Here is a 21753-nt window from a genome sequence, read left to right as displayed (position 1 = left end):
TGAGTTAATAATCTAATAATGCAGACTCATTTTACCAAGTAGAAATTTTTACATTAAAATCTTACTATGTGGAATGAGGTATGTAAGCCAAAGAACTCCAACTGACACCTGTAAGACAGCACACTTTCAGATTTAACTACTAAAATCCATGCTAGCAACACCAGAATCATGACCCGATTACCCCTAATGCAAAAGGATACTCTTGAGCATTTTCTGTGAAGATCGATGAACTTTACAACAAATGGAAGACTGTCAAGCTACAAAACTTTCAGCGGACAGAAGTCTAGATGGGTTTTTGTTGACATGCGACACAATGCAACAGAAGTGGGTTGATATGGGGAAACTTTTCATGCTCTTATATGTACAGGCCTCGTGAGTAGTGACTCTTTTGTAACGTTTCTTTTGCTAGAAGCAGCATAGCCTTTTCTTTAACTCTACTTGTTCTTGAAGACTAAATTATGACAGTCTAATTGCCCTAATAATATCTCTCATTCCCTGAGTTAACAATCTAATAATGCAGCCTCATTTTACCGAGTAGAAATTTGTACATTAAAATCTTACTATTTGAAATGAGGTATGTGAGCCCAAAGAATTCCAACTGACACCTGGAACACAGCACAATTTCAGATTTAACTAGTAAAATCCATGCTAGCAAAACCAGAATCATGACCCGGTTACCCCTAGTGCAAAAGGATACTCTTGAGTATTTTCTGTGAACATCGATGTAACTTTACAACAAAAGCAATGTTGCAGGTTGTACAGCAACATAGGAGTATGTTTAGAATGTCAGTATATTATAGTGTCATCTGTTTACCAGCTGGCCCTATTTACTCATGACATTAACCTCTAAATCATTTGTACCCTACCATTTAAGGGGTCAAGAATTCTAACTGAATCGAGCATGGAATCGTAAAGGGCAAGGACACAGAAAGACAGTACACATTGACATATAACACCAATATCACACACTGGATCATCCAACAACTAACAACAGACAGAACTGCAATTAACTGAAGATAGCATAATAGTTAACTCATGATGAGCCAATCCGCAAGTTTCATGACACTATCATGTTTTATGAATGTTAAGAGTGGATAATTTCCAGGGAAAATAGAAATACAAAAGAAGGATCGCTGATAGAATGCTGTGAAACAAGAGGATGAAAGTTAAACTTATGCAAGTGAATCTTCTTGTTTCTGTTGGGCCAGTAGCTGTGCTCTATACCTTTTGATCTCTGCTTCTTTTTCCAATCTTTCTTTCTGTAAATAAACAACACAGTATTGTTGAAGAAGAAACTCAAACAAATAAAACCAAATCAAATTAAATCTGGAAATTTTAAACAAAGAAGAAAAGAGCCCACAAATATATCAAATGTGTTCAAGAGACTCTAGCTAATATGGTTGCACAAAACGAATCAAGCAACTCAATGAGATCGACTATTTAAATATCAGGTTCTCGTTATTGCAGTTTCTCATGTCTTAAGAGATTACACTCAATGAGATCAACTGGAAACAACAATTATAGACTAACTTTATCTTTCGTTTGCTTATAGAAAAAAGTTGTCGCCGAATAACAACAACAACAAACCCCGTATAATAAGATGTCTTGGATGAATAAAGCCCAACTATTCAGATTTTGAACCAAGAACATATACATATGTATCTATTATGTATCCAATTGACTCTAGCTAGCATGCTTGTGTGGGATGAATCACACAACACTATTATTCGCACGCCTACAGCTTCCAGGCATTTATAATACCTTACCTAGCCAGTATAAGTGAACTATTTAAAAAGCTCAAAGTTCTTCATGTTAGGTTCCTGAAAATGCAGTGTCTCGTGTCTTCAGAATTGCACTACATGAGGTCACGGTCAACTAAAGCATATGATTACGAAGAAAGGCTAGTCGTGAAAGTGATAGGAAGCCTACACCAGAAAAAAAAATTATGCCTAAACATGAAAATTTCATCCTTCCCTTGTCATCATTTGACTTTCCAACCATCATTCGCAAACATTCAAAACAAACCAGATGAGATGAAATTCAGAAAAAAGAGGGATCTGACTAACTATCAATAATTCAATTTAGTCGGATGAAACACTATTCTAGATCACCAATAGCATTTCAACATCTAATTGGTGATTATCTATCGACAATGGCGATACTATTTTGTCAGAGCTTAAGCAAAATGTAACTTGCCCACCACCAAATTAGAATATCGCCTTATCATCTTGCAATAACACTTACTCGATCTAAGTTCAAGGGCAATCATAGTTTTTCTAATAAAATAAGAACCCTAACTTAATAAAGACAACAATAAGAAGATAATAAACCCTAACTAGGTAGTAATCTGAGATAGCTGGAACTGAAAAATTGAATCCAAGAATAATGAAAAATGAAACCCTAATATATGTACCTTCTCGTTTTGATGAAGAGCGATCCAGACATGAACTTTATCCATGGATTGCCAGAATACAAAAGCACCAAGCGTCATAGCGAAGAATGTTGCTACCTTCACCATTTTTACTTCTTCTTTTTCTTGTTTCTTCCCCAAATTTGAGAATCACAGATTTTATGTACTCTTCACAAGAAATGATAACCAAACAAGAAGTTTAGTAGAAAAAGAGAGAGACTGGTTACCATGTAATCAATAGTAAGTTAGTAACTTATCATAAATAGTTTTTCTTTGTTTCGATCCGCACAAAGGCTAGTAATTAATCGAACGGCTCAAATACTTTTGACCTACAGTGGGTCCCACCGACTTAGATGTGCGAAATTTCAGCTTAAAACGAACGAACTATAGTTACTATATGCATCTTTACGAATTACCGAATCATACGCTCTGTAATAATACATTACGAATTACTGAATTATACGGTCTGTATAATACTTTCCCACATTATAATACTTTCCCACATCATTACATACATGTTATGTACATACCATATGTGTAGTTCATATCAATTGTTAAATTATAGTATCTAAAAGGAGAGATTATATTAAAAAGTAATTTTTAACGCGTTAATATGTGTCGAATTTTGTGTGCCGAATCCATCCTGTTTCGGACATTTTCCGTACCCCGAATTGCTAACTAGGGGTGGGAGTTGCATTTCTCGGCCTTGAATGAGAAACTCTAAGGGATGAGGCCAACCAATCTGCACTTTATTTTTGCTGATAAAGATTTCCAGACCACAAACCCAAAAGAAGCAAAGTAATATGTTCCATTTTTAAGAAACTTCTAGTCCAAAACCATTCCATTATTATGTACAATCACAAGAATTTACAACTACGCTTATCACCAAGAAAAAAGACAAACTAACTGATGTTTTTTGTTATCTTTTTTATCGACTCCTGCATCTCTCCTGTTCAAGAAGATTGGTGATAAAAGAAATGGGACAAACACATCTGGTATTCTTAATTTAATCCACAACGATTGAAGAGCCAACAAATGCATCATGTCCATATGCAAATAGTTCCATTCTTATCTGCTGAAGCTAAGGGCTTTCCCAACCCACTCCATGCACAAGCATTGATAGGAGAATAATCTTCCCTTAAAGTGCTCACTATGTCCGATCTAAATCTTGACCAAACATAAACAGAACCATCAGCAGAACCTGATGTAACATACCTATCATCTGGACTGATGCAGGAACGACTCCAATTATTTGCCAATCTGTTCCCTGTTGCCCTAAACGTGCCACAAACTTCCATTGAACGCATGTCAAATAGGTTGTGCAGATTGTCCCTTCCACTAGTCAATATATTATTGCCACTTCGAGAGATACTGATTGATGTAATGGCATTTGAATGTGCAGCAACTTCACTAACTACCTCCCCTTTTGTAATATCCCACAACCGGAGGTTTCCATCAGTATGACCTGTGCAAATTGTTTGTCCGTCCATGCTAAAACAAAGAGAATTACAGTTGCTGTGGGACATCATCGTCAAGGTAGAGTAGCCTTTCTGTAGATCCCAAAGTTTTATCGTTCGGTCATAAGCAGCACTAACTACAAGACTGCTTGAAACTTTGCTCACATCTACAGCACAAACTTTGTCTTTGTGGCCTGTAAGAGTATGACGAATCCTGCCAGAATTCACATCCCATACGTATAAGTTGCACGAGCTGCTTGCAGCAATAATGTATCTGTTATCATGGGTAACAGTGAGATCAAGAATAGAGCCTAGGCTTCCATCAAGAGTACGGGTAAGCATCCCAGTTTTCGTATCCCAAATTTTGACACTGCGCTCTTGACCCCCGCTGATTAACCTATCTGACTGGTATTCAAACAAGATTGATGTACACCCACCTTCATGGGCTGGTATCTTGTGCTTGCAAGCAGTGGGAACAGTTGATCCAGCAAAGTTCTCAGCTCCTGCTTCAAATTGTCGGACCACACCATCAACTTGCTGATTTGCAAGCTGTTCTAAGCCACTGGCTTTTAGTCGATTCATCATTTCTTCGTATAAAGCGTTAGCCTACAGGCACAAAACAAACATTGTTATATTGAACCTCGTTATGATAAACAAAGGAGTTCCATAAGGATCGACATAAGAAGGTGACTTTCCAGCAAAACTTAGTGAAAGACAAATTTAATATTTGTAACTGTTACAATACCAAGCATACCCATACAGAAAAATAATCCAAACATGTACCATACGTAGTGGAAGATGAATGGAGCCACAAAATCGCAATAGATTGAGAAAGAAAGTGAATAAAGAAGTTCCTGATAATATTACGATCTTTTCATATAATATTATGATCTTTTCATTTAATGAGTTGCCATTTTTTATATAGTGGTATAATACCAAGTAGGATAAACAAAGGAATTCCATAAGGATTGACATAAGAAGGTGACTTTCCAGCAAAACTCAGTGAAAGGCAAACTTAATGTTTGTAAATGTTACAATACCAAGCATACCCATGTAGGAAAATAATCCAAACATGTACCATACGTGGTGGAAGATGAATAGAGCCACAAAATCGCAATTGATACAAAAGGAAAGGAATAAAGAGAAGCTACACATATCTTAACAAAATTCCTGATAATATTACGATTTTTTCATATACAATGTACTTCATATACCTAACAAAATTATACCTCATTAAGTCGTTCAGCATCCTGCATCTTTTGCAACATCCAACGATCAATCAACATCTTATTTTCATCTTCAGCAGTTTTTGCCTTCAAAGTCATTTCTTCTAGCTGTGCTCTTAGCTCCTTGTTCTCACTCATTACCAAATCTACTGCTTTCGTCTTTTCTTCCAAGCTTTCTTTCAATTGCGAACACTCCTCCCTGCGAAACATGCACATCAATAAAATCCCCATCCCCACAAATCACACCCAACAAAAAAATATATGTCTTCCTACACCAACCTTGTCTGAGTAACCTCAGTTTGAAGATCATTAATCAATGTTTCTTTCTCTTGAACCAATGCTTTTGCAGTTCTACATTCTGCCACTTCTGTCACAAGTTGTTCAGATAATCTTGATTGTGCTTTATAACATTGTTGCAGTTCTAATTCAAAGTTTTCCGCTTTTTCTTTCCATTCTGAACCCTAATATATCAAAACACTAAAATCCTTGAAAAATCACCAAAGAATAATTCTGCCCTAAGTTCAAGATAATAACCTAAATTGGATGAATTCACACTGAATTCTAGGTTCGAAGAAATTTAAAAGGTTACCTGAGATGCGAAAGGCCTTGAAAGCGCTACAAAAGCTGGAGCATGAGCTCCTTCTTCAAGTAAATGACGTTTTTTTAAGGCTTTCAAAGCGTGGTTTATAGCTCTCATGGCTAATTCCTCCGGATTCCTGCGAAAAAAATATTCACATATTTTCAATCAAAAATCACAGGAAAAATCCAAACATGAAACAAAAAGATCGAGTTCGTTATTAAGGTAGAGAAATTTATGAACTTACATGATCATTAATTTAATTTCCCAATCTTTCTTTACCAATCTGAATTTAGGGTTTTGACAAAACGTAGAAAATTAAAAATAAAGAATGATTCGGTATACTGTATAGGGGTGTGTAACGGACGGACGGTTGCGGATTAGGGGTCACCCGTAACCGAAACGTCAAAGTTGCGGATTTGTAAAACTGAACCGTGACCGGCCCAATCACTCGCGGATTTAACCTTTGCGGATCCGCGGATTGTACGGGCCGGTTGCGGATTAACCGCGGATTTGACCTAGTTTTGATTGTATTTGTTGGGCCTAAATTCAGTTAGTGTCTTAACTTAGTTTTGATTGTATTCAGTTAGTTAACTTAGTTTTGATTCTATTTGTTGGGCCTAAATTCAGTTAGTGTTTTAAGGACTTTACTTCTTTCTCTTTGGGCCTAAATTCATTTAGTTAACTAAGTGATCAAAGAACTTCACTTCTTTCTCTTTGGGCCTAGGTTCATACTCAGGTAAGAAAACTTTGCTTCTTTCTACGGTTGCGGTAATCCGCGGTTTTCAAATGACAACCGCAACCGCATCCGCACCGCATGCGGATTTGAGAATCTCACCCGTGTCCGGACCATACGTCTTACGGTTTGTGTGAAATCCGCAATTTTGCGGACGGATACGGGTTAAATCGCGGTTCCGGTTTTTATGCTCACCCCTAATACTGTATATAGATTTAGGTTGAGTTAATAAGCTAAACTGCTGAGGTGCAGGCCGGGCCAAGACTTATGTGTGCTTCATGTGGCCCTGTCTCCTAATAGTTATGTGTCAGAAAAACCTATTTACAAAGATTTTCTCTGAGGGCTGCATTCCGATTCAAATGTCATAGATGTTAAGGATGCACATGGTCCGGTACGGCCCAGTTTTCTTATGGAACCGGTTCTTATACTTGGTGTTGATCGGTACCTCATTTTGAGGACCGGTACCTAGAGTTGTACCTGTATCTCCTCCGATACCGGTTCGGTACAAGAGCGGTACCGGGTTTTTATCTGAAAAACATTACAAAATACTAAAACTACCTTTCCATAAGTTCAATGTTCAACATTACAAAATAAGTTCAGTTTGTTACATACTAACATTTCCGTAACTTCAACATTACAAAATACTAAAAAGTAAAAACAACATTTGCATAACCATAACCACAAGTCTGTCTACTACAAGAAATGAAATGCAATCATCTTGCAAACAAAAAAGGATGGCTGCACAACCTGCACTTGCGATCCTAGGCCACAAATCTGCACATTCCTTCCCAATCCTAGCACAACCTGTTACTTGTGTGTATTACAAGTTTACAACCACAAACAGTAAGAAAATACATAAGTTATTTAACCTTCAGCAAGCAAGTCATTATAGTCTAGTACATAGTTCAGTACATTCATTTATCATTTAAGGACATATTATCACATTAATGACAGTGTAGTGCTTCATTTAGATGTTCATAGACAATTCCATATATCATACATTATGTCTCAGTAAAACATTAAAGGAACAAAATTTAAAAGAATGCTACCAACCTTCCATTTCTCCCTTTGTTAGGATTTCTTGGACATTTATTCAAATGCTTTCGTAATCCATAAGTGTCATTTACGTCATTGTGAGCAGCATATGTTTTTTTGGCAATGATGACATTCAGCTTGAGTTTCATTTATCCTGGTCATTTCTAATCAAACTTCAGATCTCACCTTGTCATGCTTCTTTTTGCTATCATTATCACCAACTTCAACTGCTTTAGCTGTACTTATTGGAGTTGCAGTTTCAACTTCGTTTGTGTGAGATGCAGCTTGAGAAGATGATTCAACTTCTGTTTGTTGAGTTGTACTTGTAGTTGGAGTTGCATTTGATGTGTTCATTTGATGTACTTGTTGAGTTGCACAATGTTGGACTGTTAGTTATAACTTATAAGCAACACAACTTGATGTTCAATAGTCAACACTAATTGCATCATAGAAGAGTAAAGACTACATTATGTAGATTGTAGATAGAATCATAGAAATACAGAACCCATTAGATAATCTTAACTTCTTATTAAGATTATTAAAACCCTAACCATGAAAACAGTAGAAATTGACAAAATTAGACAAAATTAAACAGATCCCATAAGATAAAACAGAACCCATTAGATAGATTGAATGTATCAGAGCTTCAATTTGTACCCAAGTAAAAACCCTAAATCAATCGACAATCAAACCCCAAATCAATCTCAAACATATACTGAATTTATTAATACAAGCAGAACAAGATTCAAACAAACGATTACTAGAAAGTAAAAAGTTTAAATCAATCTCAAATCAAACGATTCAAACCATAAATCAATCCATGAGAGTTACAAAGATTCAAACAAATCGAACAAGAAGGTGAAGAATAGTTACCTGACTCAGTCAGATCTGGTGAAGAAGAAGAAGAAGTGAACAGATCGAACTTAGACTTAGAGATGGTGATACTCTGATAGAGAGAACAAAGAAGAGAGTAGGCTGCTGCTGCTCTTCAGAGAAAAAAAAGAAGAAAGATGATGAATGAACTGATTCTCTCTATAGTCTATACCTACTATGGAGGGTTGCGATTAAAAACCGATCTTGATCTCAACGGCTGGTATTAGCCGGTTCTTATGGTCCGGTACAAGCCTGTACCACCCCAAGAACCGTTCTTTGTACCTAGTACTATCACGGTTCTCAAATTCAATATCGATCCATGTACGATTCCGGTCTGGTTTTTCCGGTTGCAGTCCGGTACAGGTATTCTTGACCGGTTCTTGTGCAGCCTTAATAGATGTAGATAAAAAAAAATATACCCTTATATAGGTTCTACTGTATAATGTTATTCAAGTATGTTAATCTTACTCTAGTTAATAGTATTATTTTTTCCTGTCAAATTAGTAATACTTAACTTTTTTATTGTCCAACTTGATTTCTGGTCACCGAAACATGTAACAGGAGAGATTAGTGATGAAAACTTTTGGATTAATACTATTTGGTTAATTTTTGTACAATAGCGTCTGTAATTTAATTTCTTACAGGAAGAGATTTAAAGAAATCAAGCAATGAGTGGGAACCATCTGAGATCATATTATTGGAGGTATGAATATTTTTTATATATTTTTTTAAAAAGTAAGTTTATAACGTCGTTCAATTAATTTTTGTGTTATAGGGAGGTGTCCAAGAGTTTAAAATGAGGAAAATACCATAAATAAAAATACTATTAAAGGGAAGTTTCCACAAATACCGAAATCCTTGGCAATTATATCAAATAGGAGAGATTGCACAACGCAAAAAAGATTATCAAAAAGCGAAAGCATAAAGTGATCATTGGCAATTGAAGAGCGAAATCTTGCCGAGGAAAGAAGAGGTACAAATATAACATATTTTTATATTTATGTGTTTTAGGAAAACCTCGTAAACCTTTAAACCAAAACATAGATCTGGGTGGGGTGTTAAGATTAGATAAATTCTGGTTTGCCTTCCTAAAATTTGATTTGGAGTTTTATATGTTTGTTGCAATCTATTTAGAATGTTATGTGTTCTTGGAGAAACTTAAAGACAGAGTTCTGTTACTGGTAAATTATAGCGTCCCAAAAGCTAGCAGCTGATTAGTCCAAAAGATTAACTAAAATGAGGCACTAAGAATCTAAATCATCTATTTAAGAAATAATTCAGAAATTCTAAAACAAAGATTAATCCAAATCTAAACCCGCTCTGAAATAAATATAAGAACTCTTCTCAAATGATACATATTTAATAGTGTGTTGATTACAAGTAGAATATAAACACAAAATAAATATAACGGAAGCTAACTAACTAACGTAACTAACTCCTCGAGGATTTCTTCGCCATGTGCGCATCTTGATCTGTCTATGAAACTGAAAGTGGGAATGGGTGAGCACATCATCCCTAAAAAGGGTGCCCAATGGAAATAACATCTAATTTTTAAGTAAACATCGGCATGATTTGGAAAACAATACATGTTTTCCCAAATGTTAAAAGAAAACCAACTCACATAACTAAACATGTATATGGAACTAACTCCTTTATTTTTGTGGTGATATTCACACCGGATTGGTGACAATTACATACCAACCATTATTTTTGTGGTGACATTTACACACTGTAATATTGGTGACAATTACACACCTAGATAGTCTGTGGGCGAATGTACACACCCATAATATTGGTGACAATTACACACCTAGATATTCTGGGTGACAATTACACACCTAAATGTACATGAAAGTATAAATGAAGGAGCGTATCCTATATACCACATAAGGAAATTCTTATTTCCCATATCAATTCATAAAGACGAACAAAGCATTAAAGATCCTTTCCAAGTAATGAAAAGATTAAAAGAATCAATATAACTTTCGGAATTTAAAGTAAACAATGCAGGAAAAGCACAACTAGACAGTGCATAAGTTTGTTAAACATAAATCTTTGTAAAATAAAACATCAATGGTTGCAAAAGAGTTAAATGTATTCCCACCTCATTTGATGACAGCCACGCCTACCTCGAGATCCACGATCCACCGGTTCATCCTTTAAATCGATCGTTGTTAATAACTAACTGCAATTGCAGTAGCACAACCAGTTTCAGAACATCCACCACTATACTTCAATACTTCCATTACACCACCTCAAATTCTCTTTTCCATTCCACCTGCAATAATAGTTAATCTGCACCTCGGCTTAACAACCACCAATACAGTCCGCTCCTATCAGTTCAACTACATTGCCACCAGTCCCAATTACTGCAACCATGAGCTATTCATTCTCTCTGCAAGATTCCTAAGCATTCATCTACAACTACCATTACAACATCACCACCAAGAACTCAACCACAACAGTAATCTCAATTCAACAAACCACCTCCAGTATCCCAACTTCATTTTCATTTCACTTGCACAATCAAACTCCAACAACTGCAACTCCAGTAGCCCATGCATCTGTGAATACCAACACCAACAGTTCCATTTATGTGCAATTGCACTATCTACGCATACATGCTCTTCACTTCAAACTACTAAATCTTCTTCCTTGTCACTCACCTCAATTATCCATTCTACAACAAAACTCAATTCATGTATCCTCTCAATTCTTTGTAACTCAAGATAAATCCATAGATTCTACAACATAAATGCATAACTTAACTAAATTCACATAGAAGAACAATTACCTCAATTTAGGAATACTCAGGCAATTGAATTCAGGTTCTTCTCCACCTGACTCCATTTATCAACCCCAAAAAAGTTCCACAATATCTAATTAACTTCAACCCTTCCTCAATTACTCAAATCCAGTTCTTAATTCTTCTTGTTCATCACCAAATTCGAACTTAAAACCAATCTACTGAGAAACCCTAGTTCCATTAACAGCTTGAAATCACAAACCCTAACTCATGATTCTTCACTAACGCAACTCTGCCAGATCGATTATACAACAACCCTCAATCTCCAACATCATCTTAGACTCACTGAAACTCTTCAACAAATTTTGAATCCTCTATTTCAAATTCGTGTTCAAAACACAAACTCTAGCTTCTCATATTAACCAAGCCCATCTCTAATCCTTTCTTTAAAACCTTAATTTCATCTTCCCTATCATTAGCTCAAATTTTCCGTTGAATTCCAAATCTCAGAAACCCTAATTCTAATTTGGGGAAGAACTGAAACCATTAACATCTCAATTTTCTTCAAAACAACACTACAACTTAAATTCAGCAACAAGCCTTCATTCTACATTAATTAACATTCCGATTTAACCCATCAATTTCATACGACTCCAGTATTCATCTCAAAACCCTAATTCTGCTTCAAAACATCAGCATCACTTTCAACTCTTCATCAACATCAACAACTACTTCTACTGCATCTGATCTTCATCATAGATCGATTCTCTCAATCGAATTCTCTAGTTTTTCTCTCAAATACTCGCAGAAGAAGAAAAACAAATGAGAAGAGAAGAAATAGAAGAAAGAAGAAGAGAAATGAAGAAGAAAAGAAAATACGAGTTTTTCTTCTCGATTTGGCTAGAGATAAGGCCGACCAGGATTGCTAAAGGCACCCGACCAAAAGATAAGGGAAGCCAAGGCGGCTAAACTTCAAAATGACTATTTTCCCTTCAAACAAAACAGATGATTTCTTCTTCGGCTGATATCCGAATGACACGTTCGAGTAGTCCATTTCGCATAACTTTTCGATATCTATTTAATGATACTAGTTTTGTATCCAGATCGTTGTTAGATTAATTTCTATTAACTACGTTCGTGTTAAACTAATCGAGTCATTAACGGCCAAAACGTCACTTGATCGTCTCTTGACCGGTCTAATAGCGTTGACGAGCTTAAGAGTCCTTACATTCTCCCCACCTTATTCATTTTCGTCCTCGAAAATCAAACCATCCTTCCAGTTTTCAAAACTCCCCACCTTACAGAATAATTTTATCTCTTGTCTAAGTGTAAAAACAACAAGAAACAAAGCACGAACCTATATGGCTTTATACAACCAAAATTTGGGTCTCTAGGTTCAAAAGACTATATTTTATTTCAAAAAGTTACTGGTTCTAAGTACACTAGAAGATACTCTATGACAAGGTTTCTCTATGCTACTCAGGATCTATTAAATATACTAATCTCACTATTTTTCTAGTATTGGATTGTCTATGCGATCAGAAATTTTAAACTAATTATTCTTTAATCTCTATCAACTATTAGATTATAACACAATTGGTTTATCCTATAAATTTATATTCCAATAAATAAGTATGTCTAAGTTCTTTGCGCTAATATTTAGTAATAATATATAGTTTCATGTATGTTATATATTTATCCATATAACTAATTCAAATATGATTTCACGTAAATCTATAATATATGATATTTCAATCTTACTGTTATGCAATATATATAAATTTTCCAAATATTATCTACCTTAAATTTGTTATTAACATAATGATTAAAATACTATTATCAGCAATGTCACTAACCTCACAATTTGTATTATTATTGTTATAGGTTTGTTGATAGTCCAGTTGGTACACTAAGTCTTACTGTTTCATAAATATGATTTTACATTCACACAAGAATTAATGTACTTGATTTTATTTAATCTTATTGAATCCGCATACTATATTTTGTTAAGTATTGGCGTTAAAAATCTAATATGATTCTCATTTGAATCTGCATAAAATTTTAATGTATCCTAATAGTCTTTAGATTTCTCTATTAATGTAAAGTATCCTATTAATATACGAATTAATTTTGTTTCACGTCTAATGTTGTTCTAAGAATTGAACTACTATTATTACCACTTCATGTGTATTTGTTTTACTTTGGTGATTTACTGAATCATTTGTTAAACTAAAGATAATTTGGGTATAAGATCGTTAACAAGTTTAATCTTTAGTGTATTCAATATAAGACCTCACGTTCTTAATCCTACCTAATAAGTCTTATATTAACTATTTGGTTTAAACGCAAAATATATAATTCTAATTTATCATTAGTTAACTTTACAAAACTGAACCGTAGATAAGCACTAATAATCTTCCATAGCTATTTAATCCTAATCATTATTTTATCACTATTTATTTGTTAATAATATTTTGATTCAAATTACGTTCAATATGATACTAATTTAAATTCTAACCGTTTAAGTTCATCATACTAATTTTTCAATTTCAAAAGATTGTTGATTCTATTTACGAATAAGGATCTTACAAACCTTTCTAAGTGAAATTATAAATTATTGGTTTTCTAAAAGAACTATATCATATTTCTATGATCGGTCATCTCTGAATGCAATTAGCCTGTCAAGGTTGGCCAAGCCCAACAATGCCTTCCTACGAACAAAGAAAACATAACCTTCACTATTCCTCAGTGATGGATTAACAAAGTACTAATCTTAATCTCTAAACTTCTATCATAATTGGTGTAATCCTGACAAATCTTACTTAATAATTTATAAAAGAACATATCTACACCAAACAAAGAACGAAAAATCAACATGTTATATAAATCAATCAATCAATTCAAAAATATTTTAATTCTTAATTGTTTTTAGTGATTAATATTTATCTCACTAAACCTAACCCAGTTCTAAACTAATCTAGTTCACTAACTGGCACCGGCTATTCCTATTATTTCCCATGTAAGATATAATGGTGAGCTCTGATACCAAGTCTGTAGCGCCCCAAAAGCTAGCAGCTGACTAATCCAAAAGATTAACTAAAATGAGGCACTAAGAATCTAAATCATCTATGTAAGAAATAATTCAGAAATTCTAAAACAAAGATTAACCCAAATCTAAACCTGCTCTCTGAAATAAATATACGAACTCCTCTCAAATGATACATATTCAATAGTGTGTTGATTTACAAGTAGAATATAAACACAAAAAAAATATAGCGGAAGCTAACTAACTAACGTAACTAACTCCTCGAGGCTTTCTTCGCCACGTGCGCATCTTGATCTGTCTCTGAAACTGAAAGTGGGAATGGGTGAGCACATCATCCCTAAAAGGGGTGCCCAATGGAAATAACATCTAATTTTTAAGTAAATATCAGCATGATTTGGAAAACAATACATGTTTTCCCAAATATTAAAAGAAAACCAACTCACATAACTAAACATGTATATGGAACTAACTCCTTCTTTATTTCTATGGTGATATTTACATAACGGATTGGTGACAATTACACACCAACCATTATTTCTGTGGTGACATTTACACACCGTAATAATGGTGAAAATTACACACCTAGATAGTCTATGGGCGAATGTACACACCCATAATATTGGTGACAATTACACACCTAGATATTCTAGGTGACAATTACACACCCAAATGTACATGAAAGTATAAATGAAGGAGCGTATCCTATATACCACATAAGGAAATTCTTATTTCCCATATCAATTCATAAAGACGAACAAAGCATTAAATATCCTTTCCAAGCAATGGAAAGATTAAAAGAATCAATATAACTTTCGAAATTTAAAGTAAACAATGCAGGAAAAGCACAACGAGACAATGCATAAGTTTGCTAAACATAAATCTTTGTAAAATAAAACATCAATGGTTGCAAAAGAGTTAAATGTATTCCCGCCTATTTTGATGATAGCCACGCCTACCTCGAGATCCACGATCCGCCGGTTCATCCTTTGAATCGATCGTTGTTAATAACTAACTGCAATTGCAGTAGCACAACCAGTTTCAGAACATCCACCAATATACTTCAATACTTTCATTACACCACCTCAACTTCTCTTTTCCATTCCACCTGCAATACTAGTTAATCTGCACCTCGGCTTAACAACCACCAATATAGTCCGCTCCTATCAGTTCAACTATATTGCCACCAGTCCCAATTACTGAAACCATGAGCTATTCATCCTTTGAATCGATCGTTGTTAACCACATCTTATCTAATTGTCTATGGATACAAGATCGAGACGATCCGACAACAAAGTGTGATATTTGATAATAGGTTCGGTAATAACCAAACTCTATAGGATCACTATCAAGTATTATGGAGTTAACATAAAGTGCAATTTACTTTAATTATAATAAGACAGTTATAATGCGGAAAAGTAAAGTAAATAGCACAGCAAGATTTTGTTAACGAGGAAATCGCAAATGCAGACAAACCCCGGAACCTAGTCCAATTTCGAATACTATCATAATTAAGCCGCTATACAAAATCTAATATCAACTTCGTATAGTTGAGACCAAGCAGACTACCCATAGCTACTTAGTTCCCTCAGTATACCTGCGCCTTCGACTTCTAGAGTCACGCACGTGAATAGCAAGTCCTTTGGATCGTATTCTAAACAGCAAAGGAAGAATCAGTTTGGTAACCACTCTAATAAATCTTGCTAGAAGATATAGATGAGTCGTTGACAAAGGCTCTTCTGTTTAGTCTAATAAACTCCTTTGTCTGGTTAGATCAATCCAACTATAAATACTGAAATAGTCAAATATAGATTCACACTCAATCAATATAGATTTCAAAGAGAAATATAGAGAATGCCGATCTCACACAACTAATCAATAAGATCTATCAAAGATAAACTGACTCTAGTTGGATCCCAGCCTATCAAGGTTTGTGCACTTAATCCACAAGATACGAAAACTAATAAGAATTCTTTTTCGTCTTCAAATCTTTTATTGCCTTCAAATACCTGCACAACATCACTTGAATCTCTTGTGATCAATCACGCACAGTACGGAGTCTGTTATCAATGGATTATCATAACATGTCTTTAGATCTAACAACATTTCTAAAGATCACGTTGATACTTTGATATAGTCTGAGTGAATCTTAGTTCAGATGAGAAGATTCTCAAGAATAAACAAACTAGGTGCAATCAAAGTTTCAACAACCATTAGTCAATGAAATCAAATCGAAAACTAATAACACTGCAATTATCTAAATTCCTACCAATGGTACTCGTAGAGCTTCTTGATCCCACAGAAGTCTTTAAACGAGCGTTCGTAAGAGATTTCACCTAATTATGATACTTTCCTCTCCGAATAGACGGCTCCACTAGAAACAACAAGAAATGAAGTTTGCCTGGATCTTAGGATAGTTTACTATAAATGAAAACTTAAGTATTTATATACCAAGGATGTTTGGACACCAAGGAATTTCCAAAACCGAAAAAATTCTCAAGATATGCAATGAATTCCCAAATTCGGTTTTACTAATTCCAATAAATGTTTGTCCAATATTTCTAAAACCTCTCAATAGAAAATATCCAATTAGTAAATGCACATTACTAATTTTTATTCTCTAGATCTATGCATTAATTGCTAGTAATTAAAGCATATAAAACCAAAAACCTTAATTAAAAGATTCTTAATTTGTTTTGTCACAGGATCACCTTGATTACCAAGGAATATCTTTGAACAATAAATGATAAGAGTTACTTCTCGTGTTCAAAGTATGTTGACATCTTTTCACTGTAAATCCTTATTTCATATTTACATGGATTTGCTTCTTGGAATCGGTTATATCATATTTCCAAACAAGTTTAGAATTTGTTTACCAGTATTCAAGACTACTATGTGATCGGTCATACCAAATCACAATGGTTAGTTGTGATTGCTCCTTCCAAGTCATATACACGGGTTAAGATCGATTATACCAATCACTAGGATCGGTTCTACCTAAACATGGTATCTACTTGTGATCGGTCACACCAGTCACTAGGATCGGTTACACCAATTACAAGGATCGGTCACACCAATTACTAGGATCGGTCACACCAATTACAAGGATCGATCATACCATATCATGGTGATTACTTAGGACCGGTCGTACCAAATCATAATTCTAGGTATTGTGATCGGTTATACCAAGATACATAACCTGAGTTAATATCGGTTTTACCAGCTCACACATATTGGTCATCCAAAGATATGCAATGAATAGCCGGGCCAATAAACCTATTGATTTCCTTTCGATTCACGAAACAAGTTCATGAATGTACTTCCTTTAAACAAATGTAAAACATTATTTCCTAGGATGAAATATTCATCATAACCCATTCACATAATCATAAAACTATATACAAGATTATGTTGATGTCATATCTACGAAGTTCAAAAGATAAGTGTTATACTTCGTAGTCTAATTCCTTAATACTATGATCGTACCATTATGATCATGTCTCATCACTAGAGTATTATATACAATATTACAATATATACAGCTTCACAGTTATGTTTTCAATATAACACGACTTAAAAGATACGTTAGGAATGAAACAGTTCAAGTCAATATTACTAACCTCAAGTGGAAAGATGATGTCGTCATTGAAGTTCGTTACTTCTTCATATTTTCCAGGTCTTCAGAGTAATACTTGTATGTCTCAACATTACTAGAATTTCTAGTCTAACCTAAACGAAGTTGATTCTAGTATATAATCAAGCGACTCTAAATGAGTTTTGATACTAAAATATGACAACCAAACATGACATACCAACGCTTGGTGAGTTCAACCGAGCTATTCGCTAGCAATTTCACTAATTGTCTTTCCAGTAAGCTTGCATATTCATATTTTATTAATTATCATGGATAAACAATATATGATATGAGTTGGTATTTGTGAGCTACAATAACACATTACCTTTTTGGGTGATTGCGCTGAAATCGAGTGAATGAGATTTTTTTCTTGTAATTGTTTGCTTTTCTTTGTTCACGTAGACGAATGATAAAAAAATGACTAATCACATTACTCTATTGAAAGAGGGTAAACAGCCAAACCCCTGCACCTGCAGATAGGATTACCCTCACGGCTGAAACCCCTGTCGCAACCGATATTACATTAAAATAATACTCAGTAAATGTCATAATTATTGTGGTCTTTAAAGGTTATGCATCTTAATTAGCGAGGATAAATGCGAGTGGAAATGTACTAAAGGCCCCTGTTAGACTCATGAAATATAGGATGTTTTGAGGAGATGACTGCTGACAATAAGGTGTTTATAGTTAGGTGACCTTCTCTTGCAAGAACAAGAATTGTGAATGAGATAAGGATGAGAAAAAATGCACCTCCTTTGATTGGACAAAATTTTGTATCCAAGTATCCAAACTTTGTTTCCAAGTATTCGTATATTGGACTCGCAAATAGATAGAATATCCAAAAAAAAAAATACGGTACTGTAATAAGAAAGGTGAAAGGTAATCAGAATGGGGAAAAAGTAAAGAATATTCCCTTCCATAGACCAAACAACAAAGTCAGTAGGAAGGATGAGTACATGTAAAGTGATGACATACTGCTGAAAGATTGAAATGTTGTCAACTGCTTGTCACCCATACGGGGCCCGAGACATCTGAGACATTGTTAAGTCTCATGTATGTTTTGTTTCCGTAAGCCCAAACCTAATATCCCGTTAAAAAATAACCGTGTTTTAGGACATACACAAGTATTTTGGTTCTACTGAGTAAGTTAAAACAGGATCATTGAATAGTAAAAGCACAAAGCCACCTATCCACCAATTTTTATAAGGGTAAAATTGCCCTTATGCTCTATTTTTTTATTTTTTTATTTAATTACTTATCTTATCTTATCTTTTTTTTTTGTTATTTACAATGCACAAGTTTCATCTAGAACATAAAATAAAAACTATCCAAACCTGAGAAAATAAAAATAAAACTAGTCAAACCTCAACGTTCTTCTTTATTTATAAATAATGCATTTATAGATTAGGTTTAAACCGGAAAAACTATAATTTTATGACAGTAACATAGTGAAATTCGACTGACAATTCACAATTGAAAAAAATTATCAACTGAATTCATTGTTTTTCATTCAGAAGGTGCCGATGAACAGTTCAGATGATAATATACAACATGAAAATGATAGACGAAGTTCACTTTATGAAGAACAACACCATGTTCGGTCGTTCTTATTTTTTGCTTGAATCAGCTGAACCTAAGTTGGACAGTTACAAAGTGAAATTCGATTGATAACTTGTTGGTCAAACATAGGTATGTTTTTGAAAAAAAATAGATTCAACTGATAACTTTCCAGCCGTACCTCTGGGTATTCTATATATACGAAGAACACCGAATAAAAATTATATTTTTTTATATTGAATAATAAAAAATAAAATTAATAAAATAAAATAAAAAGTGAATAAATAAACTAACCATGGGTAACTACCTAATTTACCTAGATCTTAGACACTCATTAATATCATTCCTAGGATATGGTTATCAATTTGCAGAATGTAAAAGTTTTATATATTCCCCAAAACTCGGTTCTTAAAAAATTAACGTACATAGGTACAAGCCCAATTGTGAACTGAAAGACGACAACTTTCACCACATTGCTAACCACAACCAATTTCACTATTCATTTTCTGGAAATAAAAAAGAAAAATGTGGGAAGTTTACTAACAGTTGCATCAACTTTGCAAAAATAATTAAATAAATGAATTTACAAGGTTGAAAATGTGAAACATATAACAAACTAGAGAGGTGATATTCCATTTGTAAATCTGACTGATTGTCCTTGGCTAAAATAACGCTAATGGGTAAGGTTTTTCTAAGGAAGATGGAGGCAGAATTATCTCATCTTATTGTCTGACCACGCAATAAAATGCACAGGTTAAAGCTTGTTACAAGAAGTTGAAAACGAATAAGATTGTACAAGGGTATATTAAGTTTCATTGTCATCTTTCAGACTCGATCACTAAAACCTTTCTTGGTGGCTTGGAACATGTCATCTCAATATTTATATGCTTAGTTAATTTTGTAGTAGTAAAATAAAACAATAGCAGAATATGATAGTAAAAGAATGATTAAAATCTCTTGCTTAATTATCTGTAATGATTAACTCAATTTAGTTTTGAATTAGTATTAGTTACATTTGTTTTAATTCAAAACTACTCCTACTCCATCACTTCTATAATAAACGCTGTCATCTCCCTTGGAAATCAATTGTTTCTGTTAGAGCATAGCTCAACTCACCAAGCGTTGGTATGTCAAGTTTGGTTGTCATATTTTAGTATCAAAACTCATCTAGAGTCGCTTGATTAAATACTAAAGTCAATTTCGTTTAGGTTAGACTAGAAAATCTAGGAATGTTGAGACACACAGCTATTACTTCGAACACCTAAAGAATGTGAAGAAGTAACGAACTACAACGACAACATCATCCTTCCACTTGGGGTTAGTAATATTGACTTGAACTTTTTCATTCCTAACGTATCTTTCAAGTCGTGCTATATTGAGAACATAACTGTGAAGCTGTATATACTGTACATATTGTATAATACTCTAGTGATGTGACATGATCATAACAATGTGATCATCGTATTAGGGGATTAGACTACGAAGTATAATGCTTATATTTTGAACTTCTTAGATATGACATCGACAGAATCTTGTATATATTGTTATGATTATGTGAATGGGTTATGGTGAAGATTTCATCCTAGGAAACAATGTTTTACATTTGTTTAAAGGAAGTACATTCATGAACTAGTTTTAGGAATCGAAAGGGAAATCATTAGGCTTATTGGTCCGGCTATTCATTGCAAATCTTTTGATGACCAATATGTGTGAGATGGTAGAACCGATCTTAACTTAGGTTATGTATCTTGGTATAACTAATCACAATGCCAGACTTATGATTTGGTATGACCGGTTTTTGTTAATTGGTGTAACCGATCCTAAATAATCACCATGTGATGGTATGATTGATCCTTGTAATTGGTGTGACCGACCCTAGTAATTGGTGTGACTGATCATGAGTGTGTGTGAACGATCCTTGTAATTGGTGTAATCGGTCCTGGTAACTGGTGTGACCAATCACAAGTAATACCATGTGTAGATGGAACCGATCCTTGTAACTGGTATAAGCGATCCTAGTGACTGGTGTGACCGATCACAAGTGTTTCCATAATTAGGTATAGTCGATCCTAGTGATTGGTAGAACCGATTGAACCCATGTATGTGATTTGGTATTTGATCAATCACAAAATAGTCTTGGAAAACAGGTGAACCAATTCTAAACTTGTTTGGAAGTGTGGTATAACCGATTCCAAGAATGCAAATCCATGTAAATATGAAATAAGGATTTCAGTGAAAAGATGTCAATACTTACATGAGCAGTAACTATTATCATTTATTGTTCAAAGATATTCCTTAGTACTCATGGAGATGCTCTACCGAAATAAATTAATAATCTTTAATTAAGGTTTTTGGTTTTATATGCTTTAATTACCGGCAATTAATGGATATCTCTAGAGAATAAAAATTAGTAATGTGAATTTCCTAACTGGATATTTTCTGTTGAGAGATTTCAGAAA

At 34.2% G+C, this 21753-nt stretch overlaps 2 protein-coding genes across 2 annotated transcripts; both read right to left on the bottom strand.

Moving 5' to 3' along the window:
- Positions 1 to 950: 950 nt before the first annotated feature.
- On the bottom strand, positions 951 to 2652 carry LOC113341928. Its single transcript, XM_026586644.1, has 2 exons — positions 2414 to 2652; positions 951 to 1259 (listed from the first exon to the last, which is right to left on the bottom strand). The coding sequence occupies exons 1-2, from the start codon at positions 2516 to 2518 to the stop codon at positions 1173 to 1175; spliced, it is 192 nt and encodes a 63-aa protein (XP_026442429.1). The 5' UTR covers positions 2519 to 2652; the 3' UTR covers positions 951 to 1172.
- Positions 2653 to 3214: 562 nt separating this feature from the next.
- Positions 3215 to 6010, bottom strand: LOC113341935 (autophagy-related protein 16-like). The gene is made up of 5 exons (XM_026586647.1): positions 5918 to 6010; positions 5683 to 5809; positions 5373 to 5554; positions 5097 to 5292; positions 3215 to 4473 (listed from the first exon to the last, which is right to left on the bottom strand). Exons 1-5 carry the CDS (start codon positions 5923 to 5925, stop codon positions 3451 to 3453), a joined length of 1536 nt encoding a protein of 511 aa, XP_026442432.1. The 5' UTR covers positions 5926 to 6010; the 3' UTR covers positions 3215 to 3450.
- Between the last annotated feature and the right edge of the window lie 15743 nt (positions 6011 to 21753).

The sequence above is a fragment of the Papaver somniferum genome, unplaced genomic scaffold (assembly GCF_003573695.1).
Source record: "Papaver somniferum cultivar HN1 unplaced genomic scaffold, ASM357369v1 unplaced-scaffold_32, whole genome shotgun sequence".
Classification (NCBI taxonomy): domain Eukaryota; kingdom Viridiplantae; phylum Streptophyta; class Magnoliopsida; order Ranunculales; family Papaveraceae; genus Papaver; species Papaver somniferum.
This window is presented reverse-complemented; position numbering and strand designations above follow the sequence as displayed.

What these genes read in the sequence shown, in the direction of transcription:
- LOC113341928 (XM_026586644.1), bottom strand. Translation starts at nt 2,518, where the DNA reads ATGGTGAAGGTAGCAACATTCTTCGCTATGACGCTTGGTGCTTTTGTA. An exon ending in CTCTTCATCAAAACGAGAAG is followed by an intron (nt 1,260 to 2,413) that starts GTACATATATTA and finishes GTTTATTTACAG; the next exon opens with AAAGAAAGATTGGAAAAAGA.
- LOC113341935 (XM_026586647.1), bottom strand. An exon ending in ACTGAGGTTACTCAGACAAG is followed by an intron (nt 5,293 to 5,372) that starts GTTGGTGTAGGA and finishes CATGTTTCGCAG; the next exon opens with GGAGGAGTGTTCGCAATTGA. An exon ending in ATGCTGAACGACTTAATGAG is followed by an intron (nt 4,474 to 5,096) that starts GTATAATTTTGT and finishes TTGTGCCTGTAG; the next exon opens with GCTAACGCTTTATACGAAGA.